Source organism: Macrobrachium rosenbergii, chromosome 28 (assembly GCF_040412425.1).
Source record: "Macrobrachium rosenbergii isolate ZJJX-2024 chromosome 28, ASM4041242v1, whole genome shotgun sequence".
Lineage (NCBI taxonomy): Eukaryota > Metazoa > Arthropoda > Malacostraca > Decapoda > Palaemonidae > Macrobrachium > Macrobrachium rosenbergii.
Window position 1 is genome coordinate 14432539 of NC_089768.1, and position 12462 is coordinate 14445000.

The 12462-nt window shown below is 35.7% G+C and overlaps 1 protein-coding gene and 1 long non-coding RNA gene across 26 annotated transcripts in view; one reads left to right on the top strand and one right to left on the bottom strand.

The window, feature by feature from the left end:
- The window catches only part of per (period), a 221500-nt gene extending 213302 nt beyond the window's left edge, over window positions 1-8198 (bottom strand). For 21 of the 23 annotated variants that reach the window (XM_067130140.1, XM_067130134.1, XM_067130128.1 and 18 more), the window contains exon 1: window positions 7955-8195. In XM_067130140.1, coding sequence (XP_066986241.1) covers window positions 7955-7982 — 28 coding nt within the window. In that variant the 5' untranslated portion in view covers window positions 7983-8195. Of the gene's footprint in view, window positions 1-7954 lie in introns of all 23 variants that reach the window. The other 2 variants (XM_067130139.1, XM_067130121.1) reach the window with 2 other exon arrangements.
- LOC136854055 (uncharacterized) overlaps window positions 1-12462 on the top strand; it is a 178886-nt gene that overhangs the window by 2787 nt on the left and 163637 nt on the right. For all 3 annotated transcript variants that reach the window (XR_010857614.1, XR_010857612.1, XR_010857613.1), the window contains exon 2: window positions 3546-3706. This is a non-coding gene — a long non-coding RNA (uncharacterized lncRNA). The remainder of the gene's footprint in view (window positions 1-3545; window positions 3707-12462) is intronic.

The window sequence follows — 12462 nt, forward strand, 5'->3', positions numbered from 1 at the left end:
TACTGAACACATCCTAAACATTAAAATAAAAGAGATCAAATGACATAACAAGTTAGAAAAAAATTAAATGAATCCAAATGATAGAGGTTACTGGTTTAAAATTATATATGTCAGCAACTTTTTTATGGTAAAAACTTGTTTCAAATTCCAGAACTTGAGCATAAAAACCTTACACCATTTGCCTGCATGGCAAATGGCAAAGATCAAATAATGTTCCTCTTAGCAGCATAGGCCTATTTCGTGTTATAGCCTAATCCTACACTGATCAGGCTGTATAGTCAAAAGTTTCAAGGCCAAACGACAGCGTTGTGGACACTGTTCCACGCCAAATGACATGTTTGAAATCTCAAAGTGCAAACAAAAGCACTAGATACTTGTCCAATTACAATGATGAAGTTACCATTAATACGTGACTTTCGGTGTGCCAAGTACTGTAGGGTTCAGACGAATCCAAATTCAGCCGAGGAAACTGAGTTTTTCGAATAAATGAATAATTTTCTTGCCATTGGGAAACTGTATTCGAAACTACTCGAATAAAACTCTGAAGAGCTTGAACAGTACTTTCCAGTGGCTAGAAAATAAATCACATAGCCTAATTCAGTCAAATGAATCAAAAGGTATGATGAATTCCTTACTGAAGAAAGTATGAGAAGCCGTTCCTTTTAGCTCTTGCTAAACTACCGCATTTAATCCCACAGAAAATTGACAACTTGGCAACGTTTCGCAGAGGCGGTAACCTGATCCAGTGCAGTGCTGCTCGCTCTCCTCCCTCTCACCGTCACTGAAGATGAGCCGGAGTGACTACCATACACACAGAATGAGTTTTTTTTTTTTTTTTTTTTTTTTTAGTAGAGAAAATCTACAATATTTTACAGTTTTAACGGTATTACAAGCAGAATTTTATCAAAACTGACTTAAATTTACCAAACATTAACAAATATAATTTTATCCTACCTTTCCGGTTGACATAAATATTTTTAGCGTGTACATTTTATAATCTATGCATTTCAATGTTAATATTCTTCTGTAGTTACCCATATAAGATTTTATCAGTATAGCCTATATATCTATTTTTTACTATCCTTGATTTTACAAACCGTCTAATACCATCGTTTTCATCTTTTATTCCTGCTTTGTGGGCTCACCAAATCCCAGCAACATAGTCACAAATCAAAATTACATGAATGAGTCTATGCTGTGTAGCCTACCATGCTCTTTCCTCGAATATCTAACCTATCAGGGAATAGCGTTTTATACTGGATTTACAACTTAAAGATTTGAGACTGCTGACAGATGACCATAATTTGAATGATTAGTATATCGGATACTGAATGTCAAAAATAAAAGCGGCCTCGTGTGAAACATTCTACAAAAAAATAACTATTTACAAAATAACACACTGACAATATAGCCTAATGTCAAAAAAATTATAAAATATTGTTAGGGTACGAAAGTAAATTGTTGATATTGTTGAAACTTTTGTTCCTACTTATATTATGGTAATTATCAAGATTAGATACAGTACATAGCCTATTATACAGTGACGATTAAAAAAAAAAAAAAAACTTGGTTTTCCCGTAATCTGAATAAATACTTGTAAATTAGCTTTTTTCTGCGAACTGATGGGAATATGTTTTATATGTACGAAAACTGCACACTCAAATGTCGTGAAGAAAAAATACATATAATGGTCACGTTCCTATTTTACAGGCTACTGAAGATCATGTTAGGTCTCAATTTTCATAATAACATCACTGTAGGCTACACATTAAAATGTAATACTGTAAGCAGCACTGATATTTCTGCATTGGCATCGAAACCAATTCATTTGTCATTTCAGACTGACAAGAGACACATCACAAAACGTTTTCGCCTTTTCCCGAACAAAAGTTCTACTGCTTTTATAGCATGTCAAGTTTCTCCCTCTGAGTGAGTAGCCAAAAGTTACCTTCAAACAGACAGAACTTCAACTTCCCCCTGTGATTTCTCTACCTGTTGACAAGAAAACAGCGGGAGAGACATGAGACTTGCCTGAATAGTGACAATGGAGTAAAGGAAGGAAGGGGCTTAAAATACAAACAACACAGAAAACAAAAACTTTCGTCTCATATAAAAACTAAAATATGGGCTAATTCCATGTTCTTCACTTTAGTCATTAGGTGAGTTTTCAAGAATTTGGTAATCATTATCTAAACGCAGCCTGAGAGTATTCAAGTCGTCACGGCAACATTACAATGTAAATCATATTCGTAACAGATGACTGAACACGCGGATTACAGCCTATAGTAAGAAACATTACCGTATACTACGAACAAAAAACAAAAATGACGGTGATATGAATTAATAATAATAATAATAATAATAATAATAATAATAATAATAATAATAATAATAATATTTCAGTAGATGACAGCTATTCATATGGAACAAACACACAGGAGCCATTGACTTGAAATTCAAGCTTCCAGAAAATGTTGGTTTTAACCTCCCACGGTAGACCTCACATTGCGGCAGTAACTGATCATGATACAAAGCCAGTGATTTTTCATCGCCCTGGGGGAGACGCGAACCCGCGACATCTGAGTGGCATACCATGACACTAACCACTATACCAGCGGACCAACTGATTAGCCTAATTCTTATACTGACTAAATATAAAATTATCATCCACTTTCAACCGGAGCACTGTAGGCATTACTAAAGATTCTTTGCAGTGTCCCTTCGGCCCCTAGCTGCAACCCCTTTCATTCCCTGCTGTCCACCTTCTCCTACCAATTATTTCATAGTACAACTGCGAGGTTCTCCTCCTGTTACTCCTGTCAAACCTACCCATTCTCAATTCCCTTTCCAGCGCTGAATAACCTAACAGGTCCCAGTGATTGGCCTTTCGCCTAAACTCTATATTCCATTCCATTCCAATTTATTGACAACTTTAAAAACAAACAATCAAGCACAGGGATTCCGGATTTTGACATTATTATAAATTCCTTAATGAACATGAACTGCCTTAAATATTACATATTCCAGTTTCCCTTAACTTCCAGCGATCGAGCCTATTGTTATTCATTAACTGCCCTGGAGAGAGAGAGAGAGAGAGAGAGAGAGAGAGAGAGAGAGAGAGAGAGAGAGAGAGAGAGAGAGAGAGAGAGAGAATTAATCCCCAAATAGTTATTAATAAAATCAATATACCTTGGGGATTAACTTACACCCAAGGAGAATCATAAGTGACAAGAGTATCAGCCCAAGCCTGGATTCGAATCCTTACTGGGCAGACGCGTTTATCAATTGTAATTCCTCTTGAGCCTAAGTTATTCCTAAGGTATAGTGAAGACGTCATTAAATGTATTTCTGGCTTAATATTTGTGAGTATCAAAAATCACGTGCGCATTTTCACTAAAAGATTATTATTATTATTATTATTATTATTATTATTATTATTATTATTATTATTATTATTATTATTATTATAATGTATCATGAGTAAATTGAAACTGAGATATGAAGAACAACACTAGTTAACAAGAAAAATGTTTTTGTTTTTTCAGGTGGTTTGGTCTTGTGGTGAAAAGACTGTAGACTTACGTAATGCATGGACTCTTTAGCAGAAAGCAGAGGATGAAATAGACGATGCTGGGAAAAAGGCACAGATGAGAACACGGACTGAAATGATCGCAGTTTCTACACAGGCAGTGTGACTGTGTACAAGGTGAGAGTGAGTGGCGCATTGTGTATAGGTAGGGTGATATATTGGTGCTCGACCGTCTGCGTAACAGTATGCTAGTTTGAAGTAACTTTTATGGAAATTTTCCGTGGTTTTATCTCGACTCAGTGGTTACAAGCATAATGCGGAAGGCGAATGTTGTCTTCTTTTTTGTGGGGGGGGGAGGGAATGGGCAGACACGGTTACAAGCCCTGTTATCAGTAGTTTGTAAACGTACTTATAAAAATATCTTAACGCAGTTTTAGCAAACACAACAACATATATACATACAAATATAACATATATATATATACATATTATATATATATATATATATATATATATATATATATATATATATATATATATATATATATATATATATATATATATTGAATGTATATATATATATATATGGCTATTGTGAGTTGAATGTACAGACATATATATATATATATATATATATATATATATATATATATATATATATATGTGTGTGTGTGTGTGTGTGTGTGTATAGTATGCATTCAACTCACAAAAGCCAGGAATACCACTTGTAATGTGACAGCACTGAATCAAGGCAACTTCTTCAAAAGATCTCGATTTATTTCCCGCGCTAAGAGGGAATATCTCGGTGTCACCAAAACAATTTAGAAGTCAGTTTGCAAGCATACTATCAGGCATCAATACACTATAGATTCCAAAAACGAAACAGCAGCGGCAAAACAATACGAGAAAACACAATGCATCAAAAGTCGTGTGGCAAAAAAATATTCACGTGTGTTTGTCATCAATGTTCACCAAATATCATTTTTAAATTTCATTTTACGAGGGAGGAAAAGAAGTCACATCGAACCAACTATATTTATAAAGATTCTATTAATATCTACTTCAGTAACTGCTTTAATGTAAACGACCAAGAGTCCAGTCGCTTTATTCAATCGTACTGTCTGTCTGTCTGTCTGTATATAGACACACATATATAGCCTATATAGGCTATAGCTTATATATGTATATATATGTGTATATGTATATACATACTCTCTGCTGGTCCCGCTTTCGATTCTCCGACCGGCCAATGAAAAATTAGAGGAATTTATTTCTGGTGATAGAAATTCATTTCTCGTCATAATGTGGTTTGGATTCCACAATAAACTGTTGGTCCCGTTACTAGGTAACCAATTGGTTCTTCGCCACGTAAAATAAATCTAATCCTTCGGGGCAGCCCTAGGAGAGCTGTTAATCAGCTCAGTGGTGTAGTTAAACTAAGGTATACTTTACTTATATACACATACATATACACGGCACAGTATATAAGACCGCCTGTCTATCTATCTATCTATCTATCTAACTATCTATCTATCTATCTATCTGTGTATACATACATACATACATATACATATACACAGTACAGTACATAAGACAGGGAGAGTCACTAGGCCTAGAAGAATACTAACCAAAGCTACTGCTACATTCATAATCTACCAGCCGAATCGTAAATGAACCTCTTACGCAGAAAATCTCCATAGCACTGAACGCTTTACACCCCCCTACGCAAAATATCAGAAGCAGCAAGTAAAAAAGTAAAAAATAATAAAAAATCAGCTTCACACACCTAATCCTTTACCTCTATCTTGTAGGCATCATCTTTTAATACAATCCAGCGAAAGCTTTCTGGGTATTCCCATTCTCCTATCACCTAACGACACCTGATTAGGCCTAGGCCTATACGCTCTTTTCAAAACAACCTGTGATCCATTCTTTCGCCTATGGTACCCTTCTTCAATGCACCTCCACATTTGTTGGCCCCCTTTCATTTCGTCTTACATCGCATAGGCCTATGCTGAGCGACGAGTTCATCTCAGGAGCTTCAGCAATTTTTCGTTCATTAGCTTCCAACATCCACAAGTCTCTTCCATAAAGGTGGGCTGGCATAACAATCATCATACCATCAATCATTTCCACCATACCTTCCACTGTCACGCCGATCATTTATATACACGCGCGCGCGCGCATACATACAAATGCATATACATAAATACAAACGCGCGCACATACACAAAACATACGCTCGCATGCGCGCACTATATATGTATATGTAATGTGTATATATATATATATATATATATATATATATATATATATATATATAGAGAGAGAGAGAGAGAGAGAGAGAGAGAGAGAGAGAGAGAGAGAGAGAGAGAGAGAGAGAGAGAGAATATAACAGAACAGAATATAGAATTTATGCTACAGGCCTAGCGCTGGGACCTATGAGGTCATTCACCGCTGAAAGGGAAATTGACACTAAAAAAGGTTTAAAAGGCGTAACACGAGGAAAACCTCGCAGTTTCACAAAGAATCAATTCTTAGGAGAGGGTGGAAAGTCAGATGGCAGAAGAGAATATGAACGAAGGTACAGTAAAATAAATGAAAGCGGTTGCAGCTAGGGGCCAAAGGGACGCTGCAAAGACCTATAAATAATGCCTAAAGCACACCACGTGAGGTGCACTGACGGCACTACACCCTACTAGGTATATATATATATATATATATATATATATATATATATATATATATATATATATATATATATATATATATATAATGTGTGTGTGTGTGTGTGGAGCAGTGACAGAAAAAGAGTAGTGTCCCATGTCTATACCTCGCTCGTACATAATCAGGATAGTGTTCACTTTCAATAGATTATTATTATCGAATTATGAAAATACTTTATTAACATTATTTCTAAGTGAACTCACTCTACCTTAACTGTGTTTCGAACCCTCAGTCAGGGGATGTTCACTAATCGTAATGGTAGCCTATCATCATTTTCAGGTGTAGCGTATTCCCAAGGCACAGTGAATTAGATATAAAGGCGTAATTGTGTGTACTTGCTTATACACACACACACACACACACACACACACACACACATATATATATATATATATATATATATATATATATATATATAAATTAGACAGATGGATAGATAGATAGATATGTGTGCATAAACACACACACATATATATACATATATATATAAAGTAGTTTAGTATCAGCATGATACCAATACGGTAATTCATGACTAATTTCTTTGTGGCTTGCCTGCGAATTCTAAACTTTAAAGTATCCAACCTTTATGAAGCCAAACAGCCTGCATTCATCCCATTTCGCAAAAACAATACCGCACAAGACATGGATTACGAAATACTTGAATCCTTTTATGAAAAGATAACTAAATAAAGAAAAATCCCAGCCTTAACGCCCTATCTATACAAATTAAACGGACGTAACTCTTATGCATAAAGGTGGGTATGCGTGTGTGAATACTGCACATACGCAACCTAATGATATATCAACATTTAATAATGAATCAGTTCAACGTATCTTCTTTATCTCAAAATTTGTATGTATAACTATGCCTTGCGTAAGTTTACCTTTATACTTTGCAAGTCAAATCACTGCCGAAACTATTTTTTACAATCTAAAATTAAGCTGGCATTAGTGAAAGGCATCAGATTCCAAATAGGTCAGGCGATCACCATAATGACAATCAGCTCTCATTTTTATTAACTTTTCTTTTAGTTGATTCGCAAACATTAAAGGTCTGTAATTTACATAAACAAACAACAGATAAATAAGTCCATCGCACTTTGGAAAACAATTAATTAACGAAGCGTATCTATTGAATCAATTCCACTAACGGTAAACTAATCCTGGGTATGCAAAGAACAGGCGAAACTGCCCACAACTATCGGTCAACGACAATGAATATAAAAGATTTTCATTGTTAGCATAATTAAATTCCGTTCAAAAACCACTGGGGTGAACCAGAAGCGGATGACGAAATGTGACAGAGGCGTATAATATTTAATAATTATATGATAGACAAGAAATGAAAGTTCCTCCTATCTTTTTCAGAAGTTATGTTATACCCTACTCTCTAAGGTCTATATTATATGCTCACATAGTACGGACTGGCATACGTCTGTCATATTTATGCAAACGCACTATACGAAACATCGACAAAGAATCAAATGGAAAACTTAAAAAGTAAACTGGTCTCAGAATTTGAGGGCAGACTGTAACCTTTCAGTCGGGCGAATAACCTCGAGTTATCATTATTCAGTAACAGTGACCATATACAATTGTAAGTCCAAGAGTTATCGTTAACTTTAGTATCAAATTACGTTTTCTTCCTTAAAAGGATTAAACAGGCACCAACACCGGGAGCATTTAGCCTACACTTACCATGGCCATCATTTCCTTCCATATTCATGGCTTTTAGGTTAGGTCCAAGGTTTTGCTATATCCACTCACTGTACACCTTCTTCCTACTGGGATAGAACATTTTCTGTTTTTCCATACATTCGATTCATATCACGACACTTCAATTGCTTTCATTTGAAACCATATAATACACTTTTAATTCACAATTACACAAATAACCTCCGTCAAACACTTTACACAGCTGAGAGTTCGCTGTTGCACTGACGTTCAGATGAGAGAGTATCGCTCACAGCAGTCGAAAGTTGTCGTACTGCAGGGCTCGACATGGTTTTCTTGTGAGTTAACTGTCTGTCGATATTAAGATACATTGGGTGTAATATCATTCCGTTATGATTAACAAAGCAATATATTCGCATACTTAATTATATAATTTTTTTTATGTGGGATAAATCTATGATGAGCCTCATCTGTCATGCGCATGAGTCTCTGCGACCTACCTAATCTGCATACAGAGATGCATTTTAGAAGACGCAGCCTTTCTGTTGTCTTTTGTCTGTGACAAATCTCTCTTTTTTCTAGTTCTTTGTTGAAAACAAGATGTACGGAAGACTTGTTTCAATATGCAACTTTTTAAGTCCGCACGAATTGGCAATTGGTCATTCACCGTTATCAGTTTAACAGTGTTGTCAAATGATTTTAAGAAGATTCGACAGTAGCCTACTCTTCCAATTAATCTTAGATATCAGTGCCGAGGGCTCCTGTTAATAGCCTTAATTTTACTGGCCTTTCGTATGTAATGAAAGCGTTTTTCGAGAAGTTTATTTGTGATTACTCATACAAAACAATGCACTTGATTGAATAAAGAAAAGGGAGAATCTCAGTTGAAGACAATGTCCAATATATAACTATCGTGTAGTATGAACTCGGTAAACTGCACAAGAATCACATCTTTTAAATCTGAGCACAGTTTATTCAACTGGCCGAAATTAAGGAGCAAATTATGAGAGTTATCGTACACAGAAACATTAGTGTTTATGTGCGCTAGAGAACTCAGTATGCGCATGTCACGCTCATTTCAACGTGATCCCTCTATTTTTTTTATATATGCCTTTAATAGTACTATTTACTTATTATTAATATATGAACCTCATCAGAAATCAGATAAATGGAAAATAAGAGAACTGACTGTGTCCTATGGCCATATGTTGTGAGAGGGCAGAGACTCACGTTTTAGAAAATGTGAGCTCTGTAGCTCTTGAACCGACCAGCCTTGCCGTCAACATTCGGCTCTAGATTTCCATTTTATTATTGAAATTAATGGAATGATTTTATATCAACATATACGGTGAAATAGATATGATTATTACTGTAATATTTTAATTGAAACTGCACTATTTTACCTACATTTAAAGGAAGAGAGTGGATATTTACTGAATATACGGTGAGGGGTGGCGCCTGTCAGTGGAAGAGCCGTACATCCACCTGAGTTTAGCACGATGAGGCTCTTTCACCGCTCCGTTCCTCATTCTGTTTAATTTAGCCTTCAAGAAGAAATTTCCTTACAAGTGTAATCCTTATTCCATATAGGGTTTTTAGCGAGTTGAATTATGACAAATAAGTTTTCACTAATTCTCAATTTCATTAACTAATTGATCGTTTATTTTCGTAATTTTCGGCGATTAAGCCTAGAGTCATTTATCGATTGCCTTGACTGAAATCTCTCGTGGCTCGTAACAGATATTTCAAATTCTGCTTTCTATGTATTCCGGAATATTCAGGGACATTCGAAACAACATTTTCAATACAAAGATAAGCAAAGATCACATGTATATAAGCGGAATGTTAGTAGAACATCAGAAGAATCTCTCTCTCTCTCTCTCTCTCTCTCTCTCTCTCTGCAGAAGTGGGTCACCATACATAGGTTGACTTGAGTGTAATATACATACATATATATATATACATATATATATATATATATATATATATATATATATATATATATATATATATATATATATATATATATATATAGTTTGCTAAGGTACGTACCTGGACGGAAAGTATGGTCACGAGCTCACACATGCTCGTGCATAGGTTTGAAATGTGGACGTTTCTAACCAGCCGTTTCACAAATGACTGAGTATAGTCGTGCTTGCCCTCTCCTTTAGCAGAAAGGAACATTATTATGTCCCGGGAGGCTATGCGCACCTAACGTTCCCCAAGGAGAGGGGCACATTACATAACAGTGTTATATAAAATGCTTCAGGGGCGCGAAGGTATTTTTTCCCCTTATTTTTATTTAACCTACTTTGGTAACAGATTTGCGTGGGAAGGAATAACAGACGGTTTTGATGAAGGAAAAGTGTATTAGAAAAAGCTTTCCTCTTTAGGTCATTAAATGACATAATTGTTGATAATTGTCACATCCAAGACCGGAGAACTGGTTCATTCATCGACTTGCATAACTACCGTGTTGAGTTTTTCCCCATCAGCAGTTTCTTCAAAAAACAAATTAAAATTTTGCGATATTACCTGCTGAAATATGACAATGAAAATTATACCAATAATTGTCTTAAAATGAGTTGAATAGAATTAATAAAATCGTGCCTGAATCTGAGAAAAAGCATCCTGGGTGTTATTTGAATGTATATTGGGTAACACTAAGCTTTTACCCTTATTTCATTTCTTATAATTGTTAAAATATATCGTTTACAATATAACAGAATGGATACTAAAAATAAAGGCATCTTCTGCCCAAGAATGAAAAGACTCCGGAGAAAATAATAAAGCTGTGACAGGAAAGTTATTCTTCCACAAGGACTAGTTAAAACAATTCTTGCCCTATCGTCAAGAAACCGGATGCACTGTTGCCAGGCCAAAGGTCTCCATACCTCTCAAAACTTTCGTCCTTGTTTTGACGAACTGGGTTATCCCATTTCTTTTAAGTTTTTGAGTTTTCCAGTCAGAGTGACTCAGTTTTTGATATTCTATAACATATCACAATTTCAGCTTTCTGCGTTGTCATATTTTCCAACAAGATCTCCTCAAAAGATGAGGTAATTAGGAGCTCTGACTTGCATCAAATTCTTTGAAGATGATTTTCTCAGCCTGAGGGGAAAAATGGCTTGCGCCAGTTCGTCAAACTAGAATCTGCAGAGATCAGAAACTGTTTTATTGGTGTTTGTGTCTTTCCCTCTGTCTCAGAGTTCCGGAATTCACTGTTCTTTGGTTTTTCATGAAAAGTCTTCGAAACCGTTCCTTCCCGTGGTCCTTTCTCTCATTTTTCTTTTCCTTTAGGATTCATTCTTTCCCTGGTCCTTTTTAACCTTTACTTCAAGACTCGTGTCCTTCACTAACAATTTGTCTTTGCCGTTTGAATTTATTCCTTCCACGGTCATTTTCTCTTGCCCTTGCCCTTTTTCATTCATCCATTTTTCCGATTATTTTTTTTCTCTTATGACTTACCCCTAACATGATCGTTTTTTCCTTTATTTTTATTTTGCCGAATAACTTCCCTAATTTTATTTTCCTTTTCCTCTTTGACTCATCTCTTTCGTAATAATGTTTCATTTTCTTGCAAGACACATCCATTCCTTGGTTAATTTCCCTTTTCCGTTTGGACTTACAGTATTCGTTCTATCATAATCATGTTTCCGTTAACAATAGGGCTCACCCATTCCATATTGTTTTCCTCTTTTCCTTGTTGATTCATCTTTTTCATAATAATGTTTCCTTTTCCTTCAGGACTAATGCCTTCCCAGGTCATTTTTCCTTTTCCATTTGGACTCATTCCTTCCTTCCCTGACCAAGTTTTCTTTTTCTATTAAGAATCGTCCATTGCATATTAATGTTTCATTTTCCTTTTGGATGCATCTCTCATAATAATGTTTCCATTTCCTTTTGGACCATTCCCCTCCCTGATCATGTTGCCTTTTACATTAAAACTCGTCCTTTCCCTGGTTACTTTTCCTTTTCCTTTAGGAGTCCTTACTTCCCTGATCGCTTCTCTTTTCCTTTACAGTTCATCCATTTCAAAAAACTTGTTGCCCTTCCTTCAGGATTTATCCTTTGCTGGTCATTTTTCTTTCTCCTTTGGGTCTCATCTCTTTCAAGATCATTTTTCCTTTTCTTTCAAGACATCCTTCCCAAAACATTTTCCCTTTTCCTTCAGGACTCATCCCATATTACTCATATTCCTTTTCCATCGGGACTCATCCAATCCCCTTTCTCTTGTTATATTCCCTTTCCTTCAGGATTTAACCCTTCCTTCATTTATTCCCATTCCTCCAGGACTCATCCCTTCCCTCATTATATTCCTTTTCCTTCAGAACTCATCCCTTCCCTCATTAAATTACCTATCCTTCAGGACTCATCCCTTCCCTCATTATATTATCTTTCCTTCAGGACTCATCACTTTCTTCATTATATTCCCTTTCCTCCAGGACTCATCACTTGCCTCATTATATTCCCATTCCTTCAGATCCCATCACTTTCCTCATTATATTCCCTTTCCTTCAGGACTCGCCTCT